The sequence below is a fragment of the Humulus lupulus genome, chromosome X (assembly GCF_963169125.1).
Source record: "Humulus lupulus chromosome X, drHumLupu1.1, whole genome shotgun sequence".
Taxonomy (NCBI): domain Eukaryota; kingdom Viridiplantae; phylum Streptophyta; class Magnoliopsida; order Rosales; family Cannabaceae; genus Humulus; species Humulus lupulus.
In genome coordinates this window covers 186,977,601-187,000,021 of record NC_084802.1, presented here as the reverse complement: position 1 = coordinate 187,000,021, position 22,421 = coordinate 186,977,601, and the positions used below count along the sequence as shown (strand labels likewise).

The window sequence follows — 22,421 nt, the reverse complement described above, 5'->3', positions numbered from 1 at the left end:
GATAAATGCCTTTGGAGAGGTCGCTGCTGGGTCCAAGCGACTAGCAAAGAAAGATGTGGGATGCTCTAGTAGGGCCTCCCCGGCAAAGAAACAATTGACGGCGGAGACCACTCCCTCTCCGACTAGGGATTTGAGTTTATTTTGTGTGATGGGAGCTATAGGTTTTTGTGTATTTTGATATTGGTTTTTATCAATATATCTTGGCACCTCGTGTTTTGAAAGGGTTGTTTTCCAACTAATAAAGAAAATCATAAATGACTACAATAATAGAGAAATATTGTGTGATTCGATTTGATTTTTGTCTAACTTATTAAATAAAAGCTTGAAGCTTAGCTTGATAAGTGCACGTTTGATTCTAGAAAAAGAGAGAATATTTTTGGGTGAAAGATAATAACAAGATAACATTAAAATTAGTAAGAAATTAATATATATATGTCTCTCATACAATTTCAATGCATATAATCTGAAATCTTTTATTTTCTTTAATTAGATTGGGTCTAATTTTATTATTGCATTTTTAGTTAGAAATCTAAATTATTTTTAACAATTATTTCCTGCAATGACACTTATTGTAACGCCCTACTACTCAGGGACCGTTACGGTGTGCATTTTAAACAGTGCTAAACTCGCTAACCGAGTCATTTGGCCATAATTGTGTAACTAAATGTGATTAACAATTTAGGGTTAAATTTTTTGGTTAAGATACAATGTTTTACTAAAACGTTTACTATATACATTGGGATCTCAAAAATATATTTTAAAGGATAATTACAACAAAATATTTACAACCAGCCGACCTAAGCGGCAAAATAAGGTTTAACCCTAGTTCCTCTTTAAACCCTCGGCTGTGGCAATCGAGCAGCCACATATGTACACATAATCACCTAAGCTCTCAAACTCAAGGATGGTCCAACTTTCTTTTGCCTTCACCTGCACCACATAGCACCCGTGAGCCGAAGCTCAGCAAGAAAACTCAATATGCTCATGAACAGGTAATAACATGTTACTAAATCATAATAAGCATGCCTAGCAATAATAGCCCTATTCATGCATGCAAATAAGACCAAATAATGATTGTGGGCCCTGCCCTTTGTATAGATGACTTATGGGCCCTGCCCATTATATAGATGACTTTCATGTCATAATGAGAATAGATGGCTAATATGTCCATCTAGATTAAGTGACTCAAATAAGTGACAATTAAGTCACGCACTTGGGCTCTGCACTCTAATCAGATGAGTGAATAACACTTTATGATTTTGATAATCATACTGGGGCTTGTAGCCCTAATCAAATGAGTGATTAACACTTTGAGATTCTGGTAATCATACTGGGGCTTGTAGCCCTGATCAGATGAAAGATTAACACTTTGAGATTCTAGTAATCATGTTGGGGCATGTAGCCCTAATCAGATGAGTAAGTCACACTTTGGGCTCCGCACCCTAATCAAATAAGTGACTGATGAGTGAGTCATGAACTTGGGCTCAGCACCCATAGCCATGTGACGTTGCAGTCATCTGAGCCTTTTGGCCCTGGCTCTAAGTAACTAGCCTTTAGACTAGACAAGCGCTTTTAGTTTTCATTGAACTTGAGGTCGGTCAAGCATTAATGCTCATGATGATTCATTCAATGCTTATGTTGATTAGATCTAATCATTTCGGCTTGTTGAACACATCAATGATGTTCTTGACTCTTAATCCAATACCATACGACTCGTGCTGATTTCTAACTCATGGGTCAGTGCCATACACATGTAAGCAATGAAACCAGGCATATATCATATGTCAAATATCCAAATGTAGGGCATTCAACATGCTCACTTAACAATCACTAGCATAATTATGATCATGCACATTTACAGAGACTCAAGCTCTGATAAATTTCATATTCAATATTCATGTCATGCCCTAATCACATGTATCTCATGCATCACATACTGGGTGAAGTTTTCTTACCTTTGGTCAAAGCACAGGTTACCGATAAACGAGCCACGAGCACGATCCTAATTCCAAGCCCCTAGCAATAACCTAGTCACAACCATAAATGGTGTTTCAATAAGTTCAAGTTCTAAAACCCAATCGCGGGACCAATCCTGCGCTCACGGGACCTCAAATTCCACCAAACAGGGTGGTGGAATCATCCCTCAAACCCTCGGGTCAAAACCCCAAAAAGTACCAAAAAAACCCCATTCTGAAGACTGTGTAGCACTACAGCGCTACCTTTGGACGCTACAACGCTACAAGCAGAATTAAAATCCCCCAAAATAGAGCACCTATTCTTCGAGTTCTTCAAGCTTCTAAGCTCCAAATCCGACCCCAACCTATCCAAATCTCAAAATTAAAGTCCCCAAACATCCTAATCTCCCAAAATGAATAAAGTCCAAGCTTCAATTCATCCAAAAACTCATCAAAACACAAAATCCAATCCAAGCTTAAAATCTTAGAACTTAAAACTTGAATTACCTCCGATTATGTCGGTTCTCACTAAATCCTCCGGCTAATAAGCTTATAATCTTCCCTGGAATTGATATGCCTCAAACCTCGCTTGAATCCGAGTCCTAGAGCTCAAGTTTCCTTCGAAAATGTGATCGGGTGTCGAAAATGGAACTTTGAGGGAGAGAGAACATTCTGAACGTTTTTTTATTTCTTAACAGGTTACGTCAAGCTTAAGTATCCTCAAGAAAATCCTAATGCTCGGGTTCCCGAAAACGCCCCCGGGGTAAAATAGTTAAAATTCCCAGAATTTCCCCCTGGTCTCTCTAACTCCCAATTTATCATCAAATATTTATTCCCATTACCCAATAACCCGGTAATGTGCTAAATACCCCTTGACTCACTCCGAGTCAAGTATAAATCCCGTTGTGACTTTCCCACTAGCTTACCTCCTAGGATCGTCTTGTGCTGAGTAACCCTAGCATAACCAAATAATAATGAAGCACCACACACATGCCACATATATGCCAAATATACCCAAAATGACCAAAATATGAAAATCACCCAATTGATCAGAAATGGGTTCACATGCATATTTAATACACCTAAACATGCATATAATCATTTAACTGCATAATAAATCAATTATGGCCCTCCCGGCCTCCTAATCAAGGCCCTAAGCCTTATTAGGAAATTTTGGTCATTACAACTATCCCTTCCTTACAGAAATTTCATCCTCGAAATTTTATCTGAACAACCTGAAATATAAATTCCGCATAACTAATTCCAGTTCCCAGGTCACTCCCTCGACCTCAATGTTTCTGTATCATACCTTAACTAAAGGTATAGTTTTGCTTCTCAAAACCTTGTTCTTTCTGTTGAAATCTTAACTGGCTATTCCTTACAGGATAACTTAGCCTCAATCTCCAGATTCTCATAACTCAACACATGAGTCTCTTCTAACCCATGTCCTCAACATGGAAATATAAAATACACTGTATACAGCTGATGGTGCCAAAGATAAGGCCAATCCATAGGCAACTTGGTCGATCCTATCTAGGATTCAAACAGTCATACTAATCTAGGGCTCAACTTGCCCTTATCTTCTCACCCCTTTCCATGGTGATACTTCAAGGAAGATACAGTCTTCCACTTGGAACTCCATGTTCATGCTTTTCCATTTACCCTGAGAAGTAAGCATCCCAGCTCTAACATTTCAATAGTCTTAATGATTCTCTGAACTACCTCAGGATCCAGATATAACATCTCACCCATCTCATAAGATGCCCTTCCAATAACTGGATAACTCTCTCTCTCTCTGATTTACCATCAGTTTGAGGATAATAAACTGTATTAAATTCCAACTGTATACCCACTACCTTCTGCAACCTTTCCCAAAACTTAGAAATAATAGATTCTTCATCTGATAAGATAGACCTCAAATTCCATGAAGGCGTACTACCTCTCTCACATAGAGATCTGTATATTGATCAGCTGTGTTACTTGTCCTTACTGATAGAAGTGAATTCACTTTAAATACTGGTCCATAATGACCCCAAACCAACTCATGCTGACCCACTATCCTAGGCAGCCCCATCGCGAAACCTGTCGCAATGTTTCCTTATTTCCACTATGGAATGCTCAAAGCTATAATAGCCTTACTGGTTTCTGATACTCTGTCTTGACCTGCTAGCAGGTTAAGAACTTTGTCATGTATTCCATTATTTCCCTCTCCATCCCAGGCCACCACAATAAAGCTTTCATATCCTACTACATCTTTCATTATGCCTGGATGAAGAGAATAAGAGAGTAATATGAGATTCATCTAGAATCTCTCATCTATGGGTCACTTAATTGTTTTCCCTTTAATCCTCTCTGAAAGAGTAAATCAAACATAACGTTGGCTACCTGGCCCACCAGTAACTCCACTCTAGTTCTGGTCATATCCTGTAACTAACATGATGCATAGGCAATCACTTTTCCCTGTCACTGGGGTGTCATAACAACCTACTAACTGGTTCTGATCTGTAAGAAGACTCAGAACTCTTTCTCAAAGCACATGTACTATTCTGCCCGTCCAAGGGAACTCCTGCCCTCTAAGGCGTTCCTTGACCTTGGTAATTCTCCAACCGAGAATATACCACAATACCATCGATCAAGACGATCACAAACCAATTAAGATAATCCTTGATTACTCTATTCATCTAATTCATCAAAACAACTCAGCACTCTCAGTGCCTTTATCTGATATAAAAAGTAACCATTTGCATATCATTCTCCCTGATCTTCAACTGGTACTAACCAGATCAAAGATCCACCTTGGAGAATACCATCTTACTCAATAACTGAGCCTTTAGTTCTTACAGCTTTGTTGAAGTCGTTCAATACAATGCCCTAGACCTGATTCCATCCCTGGCACCAATCCAATCACTATTTATCTCTTTGTGTAAAGGTAATCCTGACAATCCCTTGGAAACATATGCAAAAACTTACAGACGAATCCAGTCTGTCCTGTTCCCACTAGCACAACCTAAGTGGTATCCACCACACTAGCTAATAGTTCTATGCATCCTCCCGCAATAGATCTCTAGCTATAAATACAAATGTCATCAGCATGCACATTGCCAACACTACAAGGGTTTTCCACTCTCAAACCCAAGAGTTACTATCCTTTCCTTGCAGGCTATCATTGCCCCATACTTGGCTAACCAATCCATATTCAGTCATATTGAAGCCAGTCATAACCAATTTTATCGAAACAACTGATGAGTCATTTCCATAATAATCTAACTCATTACAACATAACCATGTGATCTATATAATAAGTCTATGTTTCTCTAAATGCAACAAGCAAAGAACAACATGGCACCAAAACTAGTCAGCATAATACAAAAATCAGAACAAGAAAGTTGACCTGCCACCCCTGAGGAACTAGCCTCAGTCTCAATCTCAGACTCTGACTGCATCGAAACGAACACTCGAGCTAGAGTCGGGCTGTCCACCCCCTATGGCTCATTCTTCCTTCGCCTCGAGCAATCCTTCTTGAAATGCCCAACAATTCCACATAAGAAACATGCCTTTGCTCGGCATTCTCCCTGATGGAGCCTCTTACACCGAGTGCATTCTGGGTAAGTCCTCCAATTCTTATTCTTGCTCGAACCAATAAACGGAGGTATCACTGTTTGAGCTCCGTGCTCTCCAGCACTCTCCTTCTCAATCTGATTTCTTGTGCTCTCAATAGCAAGAGCCTTCCCTACCACTTGAGCGTAGGTAGAGATTTCATGCACTGGGGTAACTCTGATGCCCTGAGCTACTCTGGGATTCAATCCCTGGATAAACCTTTCCTTCCGAGCTACATCTGTGGGTACCATATCAAAAGAAAACTTGGTCAACCCATCAAATCTATTAACATACTTGGTTACTATTGCATTGCCCTGAGCGAGGTTCAGAAACTAATTAATCTCAGCAGTCTTGACTGCGTCACAGTAATATCTTTCATTGAACAGCTGCCTAAATTCTTTCTAGTCCATCACAGATATGTCTCGTGTCTGGGATATTACTTCCCACCATGTCCGGGCATCATCCTGCAATACATATGTCACACAGATCACCCAATCGTGACCCACCACCCCCATTTTGTCGAGGATGGAATTGATCATGCCCATCCATTGCTCAGCTCTGAATGGATCTAGGCCTCCCTCAAAGACTGGAGGGTAATACTCCTGGAATCTTCCACAAAGAAATTCCCATCTGTTCTCAACGCTAGGCTGAGCCAAAACTGGTGCCACTCTTGGCATAACAATGGAAGAGGTGTTCCCTGACAGATTCTGCTGCTGATTCAAACACCTAATCTCCTCCTCCTGCCTCTGCAATCTTGATTGCACATCCATAAACATCTGCTGGAAATTTTGAGGGGCAGATGAAGAACTCAAACCCTAGCTATAATCCCCAACCCCGGTATAACCACCACCAGGTCTCATTATCTACCCTGGATACATATCTGCTGATTGAATCTGCAGTCAATAACTTGATCCATAAAACATGATGAGCATATCAAAAGCTTTCCCCATGGGAACAATCATACCACACTACATTCGCAAACCAATGTAGTGCTAAAAACATGCCAATGGCATTCATATATCAATCATAATCTCTGCTCTTCTACCAGATTTATATGGCTGGTCCTCACCTTGCACTGCTCGAGGTTGTTCTTGACATTGAGAGTTTTGAGGTGGCTGAGGATATTGAGCCTGCTTAAGACGTTGGGGGTTATGTGCAGGTCGATGCCCTTGAGCAAGTTGTATTGTAGCTTCCAAGGCAATGGTTGCATCCCTATGTCGGCGATCCATCTCTGTCTGCCTAGCATCCAACTTTCATCGTTGCCTGTCAATTTCTACCTGTTGTAGGATCATTGTTTTTGCCACATTCTCCTGGTTAGCTTTCAGGCTAGCTAACTCATCCTGCATTATCCCCATAGCAACTCGCAGAGTTTCAGCATCCATTTCTTCACTTACTTCTTCCAACTGATCGACTTGGGGTTCCTCTTCTAGGACTCATGGGGGAGGAGGGTCATGCAGGCCCTTAGTTGTTTGGCCCGATTGATGGGTGCTATCCAAAAAATTAGCATTGATGACGTGGCAAGTGATTCCTGGACATGTGGCTGACACCTGGAAGAGCTCTGCTAGGGTATCGACCAGAAGACGCATTAGAAGCAGTAAGCAGCCCAGTCTTACCTGCGACCAGTCTGGTCGATGGTTCCGCATACAAAGCAACATTACTGAGAGGATCTTTGTAAATCCCGAATTTAACTCACACAATCTCCTGAGTATCCGATTATTCAGGAAAGAATATCTGTAACAATCTTTTGTAATCCCCCTTGAGCCTATAAATAGCAAAAGATAGCTCAAGGAAGGGACCTTTGGCTTTTGAATCATTTAAGACTAGAGTAATTCTCCTAGTGATATTGTATTGTTCTTCAGAGGTTAGTGAAACTCATTGAACCCTTGTTCTTTGATCACTCCTTTGATTCTTATATCAATAATAGTCTAAGTGAACGTAGGTTATTACCAGATCCTGGGGCCGAACCACTATAAAAATATCGTGTTTTTATTTACTTTTGGTCATTACGTTCTTCTCCACACATTCATATCAAGCATATTCTGACTCCGTGTCAGTTGACCAAAATCTGGGTCAACATTCTGGTGCTTTCATTGAGAGCTTGATATATCATTGCTGAGAAAACTAATGGCGAAAATTGGAAGGAAAGCTGGACAGGCGACCGCTGCTGCGCCATCAAATCCACCTCCTCCTCCCCCTGCAAGCGTGGCGGAGGATGCGCCACGTTTGGACTTTGAGGAGGAAGAAATGGATGATGCAACGCTGAAGAGTACCCTGGGGGCGTTGCAGGAGGAGCTGGCTAGTCTGAAAGCCAGTCAAGAGACTGCTGCCAGAGTTGTGGCGCGGCAGCAGCAGAAGATTGAACGGCAGCGCGCGGAACTAAGCGAAAGGCAGGCGGAGATGGACCGCCGCCAGAGAAAAGCCATGGCATCCCTCGAGGTGGCCTTGCAGCTGGCAAGGAATCAAGCCGCACCTGTTTCGCAACCTGACCAACCTGTCAATGGGCCACCCCAGAGGGGTCCTAATCCAAGCCCACCTAACCAGCCTTCGAGTCCACCAAGGCCCGAGCAGCCTCAAGCGCCCCATGAAGATGTCCCGCTGGAACCTAAGGCGCAGCCACCATCCCAAGCTAGTCGTGGCAATCCCCCACAACAGAGGCAGAATAGGGCCGAGCATCACTCGTAGTCCTAGACGTCGTAGGGGCGATGAGCCAAACCTACCGAACAGAGGTCAGTATCCCCCTGGTAACAGGAGGGACTCAGAGTTAGGCTCTGCGGTCCGGGGTCCCCACGGCACGATAATGCACGTGGACACCACGACCAGCGCAGGCTGCCCTCTAACGCTCGGGACGTTTCAGCCAGGGATGGAAATCGAGGGAACAGTCGATCCCACCATAGCCAGTCGAGGTTCAGGGATAGCCATGGATATAATGAGGCTGAATCAGGCAAGGGAAACGCTGGCCGAAGGAATGAAGAAAGAGGTAAAGGCAGGAGCCAGGCACCTCAAGATGACCAACCCGATAGACGGGACGCTGGGGGGCAGCCCAGGCAAAATAATGTCTTCAACCAGCTCGGGGGTAGCGAGCAGCGAAGAAGAGACGAAGATTTGCGTGACGTACTCAACGATTTCCGCGAGTGGCATGGTGAGAACATCCCCCCAGCAACAGAGGCCACAGCGATTCCTGCCGCTGTACAGGCCCAGATAGACGCCCTCAACCAAGCAGTGCAACAGCTGGTCGGGGGAAGGACATCTTACATCGACCACGATAGGAGGAAAGGTACTCCTTTCGTACAGAGGATAGCTAATGCCGAAACTCCAAGCAAGTTCAAAATGCCTACACTCCCAAACTTTGACGGGTATGGAGACCCAGTGTCTCATGTCAACAAGTTTGAAATTCAAATGGACATTCAGAAAGTGTCCGAAGACGCTCGGTGCAGGATCTTCCCTGCAACACTTTCTGAAGCCGTGCAGGAATGGTTTTTTAAGTTCCCTCCTTCAAGCATCGTTTCCTGGGAAATGTTCGTAAGGGAGTTTTACGGACAGTTCTATGCAGGTCGCGTGCATCCGACCGAAGCAAACCAGCTGGTTGAAATTCGCCAGCAGGATGGAGAGTCAGTAAAGGACTACATCCAGCACTTTATGCAAGCGGCGACTAGAGCAAAAATGGTGGGGGATGAAGGCAAAATGATGGCCATTACCTCAGGGGTTAAACGTCGTTCTCCCCTTTGGAAAAGTCTCCGAAAGAAAGAAGTGAGAACTACCCAAGAATTTTTGGACCGGGCTGATCGCTACATCAAGCTCGAAGAAGCCATTGCTGACGATGGAAAGCCCTCAAGCAAGGATAAGAAGGCTTCCGAACCTGCCAAAGTCGCCAATGGTTCCAAACCTAATGGCAACGGTAAAGGCAACGGCAATGGCAAGAATGGTGGAAAACGGCCGTATAACGAGCCTTCCACCTCCGACAATAAACGAGCCAAGGGTAATCGTTATGAACCTCGGTTCACTAACTACACTGCCCTCGTCGAGTCTCGGGGAGAGGTTTATCAGGCCACAAGTTCTAGTGTGCCTTATAAAAAACTTGGCCCTATTCGAAAGGATATTTCGAAAAGAGACACTACCAAGTTCTGTCGTTATCATAACGACTACGGACATGACACCAATGAATGCAACCAGTTAAAAGACAAAATCGAGTTCCTTATTAGACAAGGACACTTGAGAAGATACGTACGGGCCTCGGGAAATTCCCAACGAGAAGCTCCGGGTAGAAACGAGCAGGCGCCCACGCGCCAGCGCTCGCCACCCTTACAGCCTGCCCCCGTGACTGGCACACTCTTAACCATCTGTGGAGGCCCGCACCTCGCGGGAAATAGCGGAAAGGCCAGGGAACGATATGCTCGGACTCTGCGCCACGACCAGGACATCGAGATGATGACTGTGGAGGACCGTGCACCAAAAAAGGCTCGGTCAGAGGAAGGTGAGATAACCTTCTCTGATGTCGATGCCCAACACGTCCGGTTCCCACATTCCGATCCGCTGGTTGTGGACATCCAGATGGCCAACATGATGGTGAAGAGGGTACTGGTCGATACAGGAAGTTCAGTGAATATCCTGTATAAATCAACACTGGAACGCATGAAATTGTCCGTTAAGGACTTGGAGCCCTGCAACCAAACGATATACGACTTCTCTGGAGAAGGACTCGCCCCCGCCGGATTGATCAAACTGCCAGTGACGACGGGTACAGCGCCTGCAACAAGGACATTGCTCGCCACTTTTGTAGTGGTCGATTGTCCTTCGGCGTACAATGCCGTTATTGGAAGGCCTATATTGGTTGATCTATGGGCTGTCATCTCTATGTGGCACTTGGCCATGAAGTTCCCAACAGACGCGGGGGTAGGATGCGTGTTGGGGAACCAGAGGGAAGCCAGGGAGTGCTACAACGCCTCAATCACAAAGGCAAAGAATGGAACGTCGAAGAGCACTACCTCAGATAGGTTGCAGATGGCAGTAGATACACAAGACCAATCCGGTGATGGAGTCACCAAATAGGGTGTTGCCCAAAGTGAGGATAGAGACTTAGATCCTCGCTTTGGGGATTTTGAAGAAAACGTTGGACCCGTCGAGGACCTGGAGGAGGTCCAACTCGACAAAGAAGACCCGACCAGAGTCGTAAAGGTTGGGAAAAACTTAGAGCCTACCACGAAGCACGCACTAGTGGAATTTTTGCGAAAGAACCAGGAGGTTTTCGCCTCGTCGCATAAAGACATGGCTGGGATAGATCCTGCAGTAATCAGCCATGTCCTGAATATAGACAAGACCTTTCCACCCGTGCAACAAAAGAGAAGGCTGCTCGATAAAGATAGATCGAGAGCCTTAAAAGAAGAAGTCGAAAGACTAAAGGAGAATGGGTTCATCAGGGTGGAATTTTATCCATCGTGGGTCTCCAATCCAGTGCTGGTTCCCAAGCCTAACGGCAAGTGGCGGACCTGCGTGGATTTTACAGACCTCAATAAAGCTTGCCCAAAAGACTGCTTCCCACTCCCAAGGATCGACCAACTGGTCGATGCAACTGCAGGGCACGAGATCCTCTCATTCATGGATGCATATTTAGGCTATAACCAGATTAGCATGCATCCCCCTGACGAGGATCACACCAGCTTTCGGACCGATACGGGCTTATACTGTTACAAAGTAATGCCCTTCGGACTGAAAAACGCAGGTGCGACTTACCAGCGGCTAGTCAACCACATGTTTAAGGAGAAAATCGGTGTAAACATGGAGGTATGCGTGGACGACATGCTGGTAAAGTCTAAGAAGGCAGAAGGACATGTGAGGGATTTACAAGAGTGCTTTGATGTATTAAACAAATACCATATGAAGTTAAATCCCCTCAAATGTTCCTTCGGAGTTGGATTAGGGAAGTTTTTGGGGTTTACTGTAAATTCAAGAGGAATCGAGGCCAACCCCGACAAGATAAAAGCCCTGATTGACATGAAATCGCCAGAAAGGATCAAAGATGTACAAAGTTTAATTGGGAGAATCGCAGCCCTAAGCAAATTTATTTCAAAATCAACAGACAAGTGCGTCCCTTTTTTCAACCTACTTAGAGGAAATAAGAAGTTTGAATGGATGATAGATTGCGAACAAGCGTTCCAAGCCTTGAAAGCCCATATGGCACAACCTCCCATCTTATCAAAGCCAATTGAAGGAGAAACTTTGTTTGTTTACCTGGCGATTACTGAAGTTGCTGCTAGCACGGTACTAGTGCGAGAGGAAGAAGGCGTACAGAAAGCAGTCTACTATGTCAGCAAGAGACTGATCGGGGTAGAATTAAGATATCCACCAATTGAGAGGTTAGCATATTGCTTAATCCTGGCCTCTAGGAAGCTACGCCCCTACTTTCAAGCCCATCCTATTACAGTTCTAACTGACCAGCCCCTTCAGCAAGTCCTCCAAAAACCAGAGGCGGCTGGGCGATTATTAAAATGGGCAGTCGAACTAGGGCAGTTTGACATAACTTATTCACCGCGAGCAGCATTCAAGGGACAAGTTTTGGCCGACCTTATTGCAGAGTTCACCGAACTCCCAGACAGCGAACAGTGTGAACAGCCTAAAGCGCCTGAGCCTCAAGACAAAGCTCCTTCGTGGAAGTTATTCACGGATGGGTCGTCCAACGAATCCTACGCTGGAGCGGGAGTGATATTGATAATGCCGGAAGGGCATCGATTTCACTGTGCCATCAGGTTCGACTTCACCGCGTCAAATAACGAAGCTGAGTATGAAGCACTCCTCGCTGGATTGAGAATGGCAAAGGATATGAGCATAAAGACGCTTGATATCTACAGTGATTCACAGCTGGTGGTGAATCAGGTCCTAGGAGAATATCAAGCACGAGGCTTAAAAATGGTGGCCTACTTAAATAAAACAAAAGACCTGCTAGCCCAGTTCACTAAATACACCCTCCAGCAAATTCTGCGAGATCAGAATTCAAATGCAGATGCCTTAGCCAAACTCGCAAGCGCGAAGGATGCTGACACTTTAAACATTGTGCCAGTAGAAAGACTGAGTAAGCCAAGCATACAAGCGGTCGAATCCAGTATGGAGATTCGAATGGAAGATACATGGATGGCACCTTATTTGGAGTATCTGACAAATGGTACGCTACCAACAGATAGAAACAAAGCCAGAACTCTACAAAGGCGAGCCGCTAGGTACATACTGGTCGATGGTGTTATGTACCGAAGAGGATATTCAATGCCACTACTCAGATGCGTTACACCAGAAAAAGCTAAGGAACTCATGAAAGAGGTGCATGAAGGCTTCTGCGGGGATCACGCTGGGGGGCAGAGTTTGGCAAAGAAGATTCTAAGGCAAGGCTACTTCTGGCCAACTATGAACGAGGATTCGATGGAGTTTGTACGAAGATGCGATAAATGTCAAAGATTCTCCAAGATTCCACGAGCAGCTCCAAACAAATTAAAACAGATGTAAAGTCCGTGGCCTTTTGCAGTATGGGGGATAGATTTGATTGGATCCCTACCTACAGGGAAAGGCGGAGTAAAGTACGCAGTCGTAGCAGTCGATTACTTCACCAAACGGGCCGAAGCTGAACCGCTCGCTACCATCACGACCAAGAAAGTCCTTGATTTTGTTATCAAGAACATTGTCTGTCGATATGGTTTGCCTAGAAAGATAGTTTCAGACAACGGAACCCAATTTGACAGCGATTTACCGATTTTTACGAAAGACATGGAGTCATTAAAAGCTTTTCTTCAGTTGCACACCCCCAGGCGAATGGGCAGGTCGAAGCCGTGAATAAAACCATTAAAGACACCCTGAAGAAGAGGCTTGAAGAAGCTAAGGGAGCGTGGCCAGAGCAACTTCCTGAAGTCCTCTGGTCGTATAGAACGTCTCACTGAACAGTGACAGGACATACCCCATTTTCCTTAGCCTATGGATATGAGGCAATGTTGCCTGTCGAATTAGATCCCCCCTCACATCGACGTCTAACATACGACCAGGACCAGAACAGCCAACTGATGATGGAATCCCTAGACTCGATTGACGAAATACGGGAGAAGGCCCAACTCCGAGTTGCTGCATACCAACAAAAAGTCGCCCGGTACTTTAACTCCAAAGTTAAAGAAAGAAAATTCAACGTCGGAGACTTGGTGCTATGACGAGTTTTCTTAAATACTCGCGACCCTATTGCTGGAGTACTCGGACCTAATTGGGAAGGACCTTACCAGATTAAAGAAGTCCTTCATCCGGGCACCTATAAACTTGCACGCCTAAACGGAGATCTCGTTCCACGTTATTGGAATGGAGAACACCTGCGCAAGTATTATCAGTAAACAGTTCTTTTTAAAGGACTGGCTTGTATTAATTTTTCTTTTTACAAGTTTAGCAAAGAGGGTTAGCCACGCTATATGTCTAATCGCTCATATATGTAAGATTCTATTTCAAAATCACTCGTAAAGACATGTTTAGTCCATTCTTAATACGAGATTATAAGGGACTGTGCGCAGCCAGTCATTCTTGCCAACCTTTGTGAATTTATATTTACAAGTATTTGTTCATTACGTGTGTTGTTTTGCTATATTACAAGTATTATTTTTTCACACGAACAGGAATGTTCCAACAGGTCATGGTCAAGGCAAGTGACCAAGGACCTAAAGCTCCTCGATCACTTGGGGGGCATATAAGGCACATCGATAGCAAAGCATATCGTGAGGTATGTAAACACATGAACAAAATGAGTGAAAGCATGCTAAGGTACTTAGAGTATTTTTCAAAATTTATATTTTGTTAAATCATGCCAAAGTACTATGCTAAGTTCAGTCATACAGACAAATGTTATAATAAATAAAAATGTTATAGCATCATGCAATCTTTTACACCGCAAGCATCACTGCTTGGATGTAACTGTTCAAATAAAAGAAAAGGCTTACTGCCCGTGCAACAAAGTTTAAAATAAAAATATTGTCTTTACATCACGACCCGTGGGTCGTGTAATCAAAAGATAGAGAAAATAATAAAAAAGCTCAAGAGAGGAGGGTCTTTTTCAGCATTCTGATTGGTCCCGTCCTCAACGACCCCTTCTTCTTCAGCACCAGCCAGGCTTGGGGAAGCAGGGATCCTTGCTCTTGCCTCCTCTTCAGCCAGCTGAGCAGCGCAGCGGGCCAGCTCAGCAGTCCGGACATCTTCTGAAAGATAGCTGAAGTCGGCACCCTGATTGTGTTTCCAGAAGCTATAAAAACACCAGAGCGTCGTCTTCTTATACCTTTCTAGATTTTTGGAATTGTCGAGCTTCAGCTGCTCCACCTTGCCCTCAATAGTAGCGATGGCATCATCCTTGGACTTAAGCACCCCTTCCAATCTCTTGACTTCGCGAAGATGGGTTCGGCTGGCATCTTGATAATCCTGCCTCTGCTTTATTATAGCTGCCTTTGTAGCTTCAACCTCCGATAGCTTGGTCACCGCAGCATCCCTCTGTTGAACCATCGCCTCCAACTCCTTAGTATGCCTGGCCTCTGCAGCCGAAAGCTCCTCGGCCGCTTTCACCTGATACCTCTCAATGGCCTTTGCCCTAGCCTGCTCGATGGTGGCTTGGGTACGGGTGCGAGCAGTGGTGGTAGACAGCAAAGCCTGAGGACAGAGGATAAAAGTTAGAACCTGTAACAAAGACTAAAAGACTGAGCCCAAAAAGGTTAAAGAAGTACTTACGCTGGCTATTTCGTTCAAGGTCCTGTTCAGGATTAGGTCGACTGTCATATTTTCTGCCTCAACCATTGCATCCTTGACACGGTCGTTTTTCCCGATGTACGCAATGCGGTCTTTGGCTGCTCGTATGGCACGGCTCGAGAGTTTGGCCCCAAGAGTTTCCTCCCGTTTGTCTTGTTCCCTTCTGGGCGTAGCCGGAGGAGGGTTCATTTTAGCAGGGGGAGTCTCCTTCTCAGCAGGGGCCGGAGGATGAGCAGAAGTTTGCCCAACAGGCACGTCTCTAGGAGGGTCTTCTGTTCGACTCTTTTTTGCAGGACCCTGGCTTGTCTCGCCAGTTTGTCTCCGTGACGACTTCCTCCGAAGATGAGGAACTTCCTCTTCCTCCTCAGCCTGGTATAAGTCAAAGACATTGGGAGTGGCCATATCTGCACACAAGTAAAAACATGCAAAGGGTAAAGATAAAGGCAAATACAAACTCTTTATTCAACGGAAAGGAAGGTCACAAAGTTAATACCCGAGCTACAACTACTGGTCGCTATACTATTGACTCTATTAGTCACACACTCACTATCTGGCATGAAGAAGTCTGGCCCTAGATTTGGAGCATATGTAAAGTTGCCCTCCCCGTCAAACAAATGACAGGGAATTGGCAAGCTATTTAAAAGCAAAATAACTTTACCGTTCTCATCAGAGGATTCCCCCAGGTCCACAACCGGCTCTTTGGCCTTTTGTTTCCCTTTGCCTTGGGGAGCAGAAGGCTTTTCTGCGGAAGGATTGCCCGTGGGCTCCCTGATCGTAACCCCCGTCGGCCTCCTTCGGGGAGGGGATGCAGGGGGTTGCTGCTCGGGAACCCCCTCGGCAGTGGCATCGTCTACCACGGACCCTCTTGTTTCATGGCGAGGAGCCAGGAGGCCAAACAGCCTCAAGTTTTCATCGGTAACCAGGGACTTGACACTTTTTGCTGCGTCTGTCATCCTGGCCAAAGTATTGGACCTCAACACCATGTCTGGTGTTGGGGTCGGACGTAACCATGGGCCTGAAAGACAAAGTACAGTTTGAGAAAAATGAAAGGATACTCTTTGATTAAAAGTATCGACCAGTCAAAGACGGCACTTACCTCCTCGAGTGAAGGCCAGGTTGTTGCTGGTTATGTCCGGTGTAAGGAAGTACTCCTTACTGTACTACCCCACGTTCGATATGTGCGTAGTGTCACTCAGGAATGTCCGGTTTGTCTCCTGGTGACAGAAGTGGAAGAAACCCGTTCCATATTGTTGCGGGTTGGATTTTAGGTCAAAAAGATAATTGACCTCATGAGGGGTAGGTTATGGCCATTTCTTGAGTTTGTACAGGATATAGAGTGTGGCCAGCATTCTATATCCATTTGGAGTAATTTGGAAGGGGGCGACACCGAAATAATTGGCCACCCCCTCATAAAAAGGATGTAGAGGGAGGTAAGCCCCCGCCTCTATATGATACCGAGACCAGGCGTTGTATATACCTCCGGGGAGGTTAGCCCTTTGGTCTGCGGCAGGAATTTTGATGGAAACCCCTGTGAGAGGGTACTTCCTGAAGTAGTTAGCAACCATCCGAAGGGTCACTGTGCTGGTCGGGGAGGTATACCACTCAACATCAGGCAGATTCTGATGGCGAGGGCGGGCTCTAATTTGGATGTTAGGGTCAGGAACAGGATTGTCTCGACCACTGGTCGAAGGAGCCCTAGCCTGCGAATCAGGCTAGGCAGGAAGGTTTGGACTGTTTTCAGACTCAGGTCTTTTCTTGCCTACAGATTTGGAACAGGCCATTTGAGGAGGAGAAGGACGAGGTCTGGAAGAAGATCGTGAGAAGGGAATCTCGTGGACTCAGTCGGCCAGTTGTTCTTCGTCCTCGAGCAGCTGGGCGAGAAGATCGTCGTCGATGGGCCGTTTACCTCCCCACAAATCTGACATCAATGTCTGCAAACAGAAGAATGGGGAGGTGAGGATAAAGAATTTTTAAAGGCTTTTTAGAATAACGCTGATCGAGTATAAAAGCCAAGCCTTTATACAACAGCATTCTAACAAAAAGCTAAATTTTCCGCACGAACAGTTTGAAAGACGGATCAAAGGGTGAAAGTAAAAAGTTTTTCAAGAAAGCTTTTTCAACTCCCCTTAGGGCGGGAAAAACCTATTTTCCAACTAGCCTAAAAATTGAATTTTTACTTCGATTTTACGTCCTAAAAGTATGATCCTGACTATTAAACTAACTCGTAACCTTTTTTTTTGCCTACAAAATATTCTACTCACAAGCGTCTCAAACCAGAAACAAATGAACTCAAATAGTCAACATACAAAAGCATGCACCATGAAAATTTGAAGCATAAGAATTCGAAAACTTACCAAGAAAATGATCGTGGAGATGGAAAAAGAGTCTTCGGAGATCAAGGAACTCTCGGGCTGAGTCTTGAAAATGCAGAAGAACGGTCTCCGGAGAAGTTTAAAACTCTAGTTTTTAGGGTTTCTTGTGAAGACAATGGCGTGCGTAAAAAGAAAAGGAAGATTTCGAAGGTATTATATAAGTTTGTCTGTGGCATTAAAAAGGTGTAATCATCAGTTTCCCTTTTTCGAAGTATAGGGAAGCGGAATGGCCGTCGAATTATTACTGGGGAACCGAAAAGTCATGATTAGACAGAAGTAGGTTACTTTTTCCAAGAACACACGAAGGGTTCTGACACGAAAGGCGGGGTTACCGAAGAGTCGTTCGCTCAAAAGTTTATTTATTGCTCGTGATAAATAAACTTGGGGGGCAAATGTTATCCAAAAAATTAGCATTGATGACGTGGCAAGTGATTCCTGGACACGTGGCTGACACCTGGAAGAGCTCTGCTAGGGTATCGACCAGAAGACGCATTAGAAGCAGTAAGCAGCCCAGTCTTACCTGCGACCAGTCTGGTCGATGGTTCCGCATACAAAGCAACATTACTGAGAAGATCTTTGTAAATCCCGAATTTAACTCACACAATCTCCTGAGTATCCGATTATTCAGGAAAGAATATCTGTAACAATCTTTTGTAATCCCCCTTGAGCCTATAAATAGCAAAAGATAGCTCAAGGAAGGGACCTTTGGCTTTTGAATCATTTAAGACTAGAGTAATTCTCCTAGTGATATTGTATTGTTCTTCAGAGGTTAGTGAAACTCATTGAACCCTTGTTCTTTGATCACTCCTTTGATTCTTATATCAATAACAGTCTAAGTGGACGTAGGTTATTACCAGATCCTGGGGCCGAACCACTATAAAAATATCGTGTTTTTATTTACTTTTGGTCATTACGTTCTTCTCCACACATTCATATCAAGCATATTCTGACTCCGTGTCAGTTGAGCAAAATCTGGGTCAACAATGGGTTTGACTCTTCTTGAGAGGCATGGTTGATGATCAGTAAAGACTGTTGGCTTTCTTGAGTTCAGCTCGCAATGAAAGCACCAAAATGTTGACCACATATTTGGTCAACAACACTGACTTAAATAAACGATAATGAAAATTGAGAACTAAACAAAAATAGAAAACAACACCATGATTTATAGGGGTTCGACCCCAAGAATTGGTAATGACCTACGTCCATTTAAATACTTTTATTATTGTAGTAAATCCCAAACTCATGATCAAATGAACCAGAATCAACTGAGTTTCGTAAGCTTGAGAGGATACAAGGCTTTGTGCATAAAAGAATGCAAATGTCAACGTAGAAAATAATGATTCACTAGGCCCTTTATTTATAGGCTTAAGAATTTACATTGATGAGTCATGGGCCTTACATGGCTTGCATGGCAAGTAATAATAAAATAATGGAAATAATCAACGAATAAATCATTTCAAATAATAAATATCTAATAAATATCTATTTGAACTAACTAGTCTTATGCATCTTTTTCGTAGCATACGACCAGTGCTGGTCGAGCATTCCATTGACCAGACTAGCAGTGCTCTTCTAAACGAAGCTTTGACTAAGTATTGACCAATTGTGTGATGAACCTTGCTATGAATCTCTATCTTCTAGTCGAGGGTCGACTAGTCTCTTCAAAGATTATGTCGTTTTTTGGATGCCACGTGTCAGAAATCTACACCATGTCATCACGCTAGTTTTTATGAAAACCACCTATGTTTCCAATAATGTTCATCTGATACCTTGTAATTTGAAATCGTACATACTTTTGTACCCTAAACTAAATTTTGATCAATATGTCCAAACTGCACTCAATTATATGAGTTTCAAATTCAAATTTAATTACTTAACTACATATAATTGATGACTGTTTGATCATATTGATAAAATTTGTTGCAAATTTGGCCCAAGGTACCAAAGTATGCACGATTTCAAATTACAAGGTACCAGATAAGCATTATTGAAAACATAGATACAAAATTTGTATTTTGATAAAAACACGAGTACTAAATAAGTATTCACCTTTTTTTTTAGTAATGATACGTGCACCCAAATATTATACAGAGTGATGTGCTAAGTTTGTTTTTTTCAATCAACCACACTTAAATTGGGACCCACTATTAAAAAGAAACATGGCCACATTACTATGTGTAATGTTTATCATTACTATTTTTTTCTAGTATTTTTATACATATTAACTAATTCATCATATTGGGAATCGGATTTGTAATAATAGAGTAATAGCCTGCCAATATGACATGAGATAATTAATATTTCATAAAGACAATAGTAAGCATACAGTATCATTATTCACTAACTCTGGAGTTTTTATAACCAACAAGACTGGGTGTGCCATGAAACTATAACATCAAGATTGAAGAACCGAAACAAACAAATTCAAGGAACAGAAAAATAGTTATCAACCAATGCTGCAAATTTTCCAAATTATTATTTGACTAAATATCTCTTTGAGTTTGAGAAAAGCGGCCTCCTCCGGGGATAGCATTTTTCACCACAACGTTGTATAATTTTCGTGAAACTTCCCATAAAACCAGATGCGAGTCTTGAAGGGGAGGTCGGGCCCTCCATCCTCCTTCTCCCAACGGAGGATGTCTTGCAATGCGAGAACCACTCTCCCAATAAGCGAGTCAACCTGGTCTCATGCTGTCCCCTGAAACAGCCTTGATCGCTACACTGCTGCAGCTTCCGCCTCTCTTTGTGGTCGTAGTTGTAGTGTTCATGTTCACTTTGTTCATCCTCGCCACAGTTAGTCGAGGGCGATTGTGGCCTGCAAATACAGTGATAGTGCAAAACTTAATAGCCTTGCTAAAAAAAAAGACAGGAACAAATATGCGCATGCATAGCATGGGATGATAGCTAGAAAGAACTCATCTTGATCGACTGAAGTTGATCCTTACGTATTTGGCTGCTTTGAAGAAACATATCCTTTCTTATTAGATCGCTTTTTTATGAGGTTATAGCTGATTGAGACATGCCGCACAAAATGAAGCTGCATGCAACAAGGAGCAGAGCAGAGGAGTAAATTTTGATTGGTTTTTGAATTAGTCCTTGCAGAATCTCCCTACTATAATATCTAAGCAACTCTGATTACCGTAACGATTGTTTGTATCAAATATGTAAAACCAGTTCCCAAATAGCTAAAATATTCAAGAAGTTCAATAAGTGTTGCCATCATTCAACACATTAGAAACATTTTAACTAACATGAGAAACTTGTCACGTACCTGATCACCATCCTTGATGTCATGATTTTTGACATGATCTGTATCTACGATCAGCTTTCGACCATTGTAGCACAAGCAAAAATGTCCCCATATGTGCGGCCTAAAAGCACCAAATTTGAAGAAGGAAAAACTAAATAAAATGAGCATTAATCATCCATGATAATTCGATATGTTACCTGTTTTATTTTAAAATAAAAAAAGTAAATACTAATAAGAAACTGACAACAAAAAAGAAGAAATCTAAACTTTGAACGTTTTCATTTATCCATCCATGTAAACAATCTTCGAGTTAAACTAGGCATCCAAATCAAGGTACAAATTTTGTTCTATCTTCCAAATTTCACAACAAAACCACCATGTCATTTCTTTGACCCCCAAAACTTGGATAGTATAAAATGTTCAAACAAAAGGCATGAATGTACCATGAAATCTTTTCTGGTCCTTTCTGAGGCAGGTAACTGAAGACATCCTCTACTGCCTTTTTAAGTTCTGCAACAGTGGATGTTCTTGTAATTTGAACATCTGTAACGTTAAACACCTCAATTCATTTGATCCTCAATATATAAAGCAAATGATCACAACCCACGTTTGGTCGCCGAGTAAATAATAAAAAAATGAAACAAAGAAATTGCATTTCCCAACAATTTCTCTTCATCCAAACAGGGTAATGGAAAAGAAATAAAGAAAAAGATGGAAATATTACCAAAGGAAGAGCCATCAAGTTTGAGAATGGAAAGCTTGAGGGGCTCCTCTGGAAGCTTATCATAAGAAACACTCTTTCGGGAAAGGCTATCGATAAGCATCAAAGGTGACAATGGCAAGCCAAGAGAGCGCCGAGGCTTTCCGTGAGAAAGGCGAGGTGCAAAGTCGTCTTGTTTGTGAAGACTGACCAGACTATTAGCCATGGTGCTCACTGCTGGCCAGCCCTCACACCCGTTGCTCTTATAGAAAGAAAGAGAGATTCCAAGGAGAGAAGAACACGCATAAGCTTTGGAGTTGTGATGTGAAGAAGGAGCTTCCAAGCTCTTTTTGAGCTTGTGTCGGAGGCAATTCCCTCACTCAAAAGAATTCTTGGTTTTCCTTAACAACACAAACACTATACACAAACACAACAGTTTGTTTAATATAACAAATTAATAATTTTAGCCTTAGGCTTAATTAATACCACATTTAAGAACTCAATAAAAAGAAATTAAAAATTAAAATAGAACAAATGAAAGAAAATATTCTTTTCTGCTTAGATTTTCTGTAGTTGTAGTCATGATTTTTGGATGAAAAATAACAAGCCAAGCGACTTCAAAACCTTTACGACAGTATCAGCTTATATTACTTCATTTCCAAGATTTCCGTAACCTTTTTCTTATCGTATTTGTAGCATTGTTAGCACATGAATTTTGAAAGTTTGGAACTACAGCTACAAGCGTTTAGCTCAAGACAATACGACTTGAGATCTTAACGTATCAAGTTTTAGGCTAAATAGGATAA

The 22,421-nt window shown here is 43.0% G+C and overlaps 1 protein-coding gene across 1 annotated transcript; it reads right to left on the bottom strand.

Annotated features, from left to right (window-relative positions):
- Positions 1–19,951: 19,951 nt before the first annotated feature.
- Positions 19,952–21,875, bottom strand: LOC133803520 (uncharacterized). The gene is made up of 5 exons (XM_062241597.1): positions 21,640–21,875; positions 21,359–21,458; positions 20,937–21,036; positions 20,611–20,702; positions 19,952–20,480 (listed from the first exon to the last, which is right to left on the bottom strand). Exons 1-5 carry the CDS (start codon positions 21,839–21,841, stop codon positions 20,141–20,143), a joined length of 834 nt encoding a protein of 277 aa, XP_062097581.1. The 5' UTR covers positions 21,842–21,875; the 3' UTR covers positions 19,952–20,140.
- Positions 21,876–22,421: the final 546 nt, after the last annotated feature.

What these genes read in the sequence shown, in the direction of transcription:
- LOC133803520 (XM_062241597.1), bottom strand. Translation starts at nt 21,841, where the DNA reads ATGGCTAATAGTCTGGTCAGTCTTCACAAACAAGACGACTTTGCACCT. An exon ending in GGACCAGAAAAGATTTCATG is followed by an intron (nt 21,037 to 21,358) that starts GTACATTCATGC and finishes TGGTGCTTTTAG; the next exon opens with GCCGCACATATGGGGACATT. An exon ending in ACATCAAGGATGGTGATCAG is followed by an intron (nt 20,703 to 20,936) that starts GTACGTGACAAG and finishes TGTTGCATGCAG; the next exon opens with CTTCATTTTGTGCGGCATGT.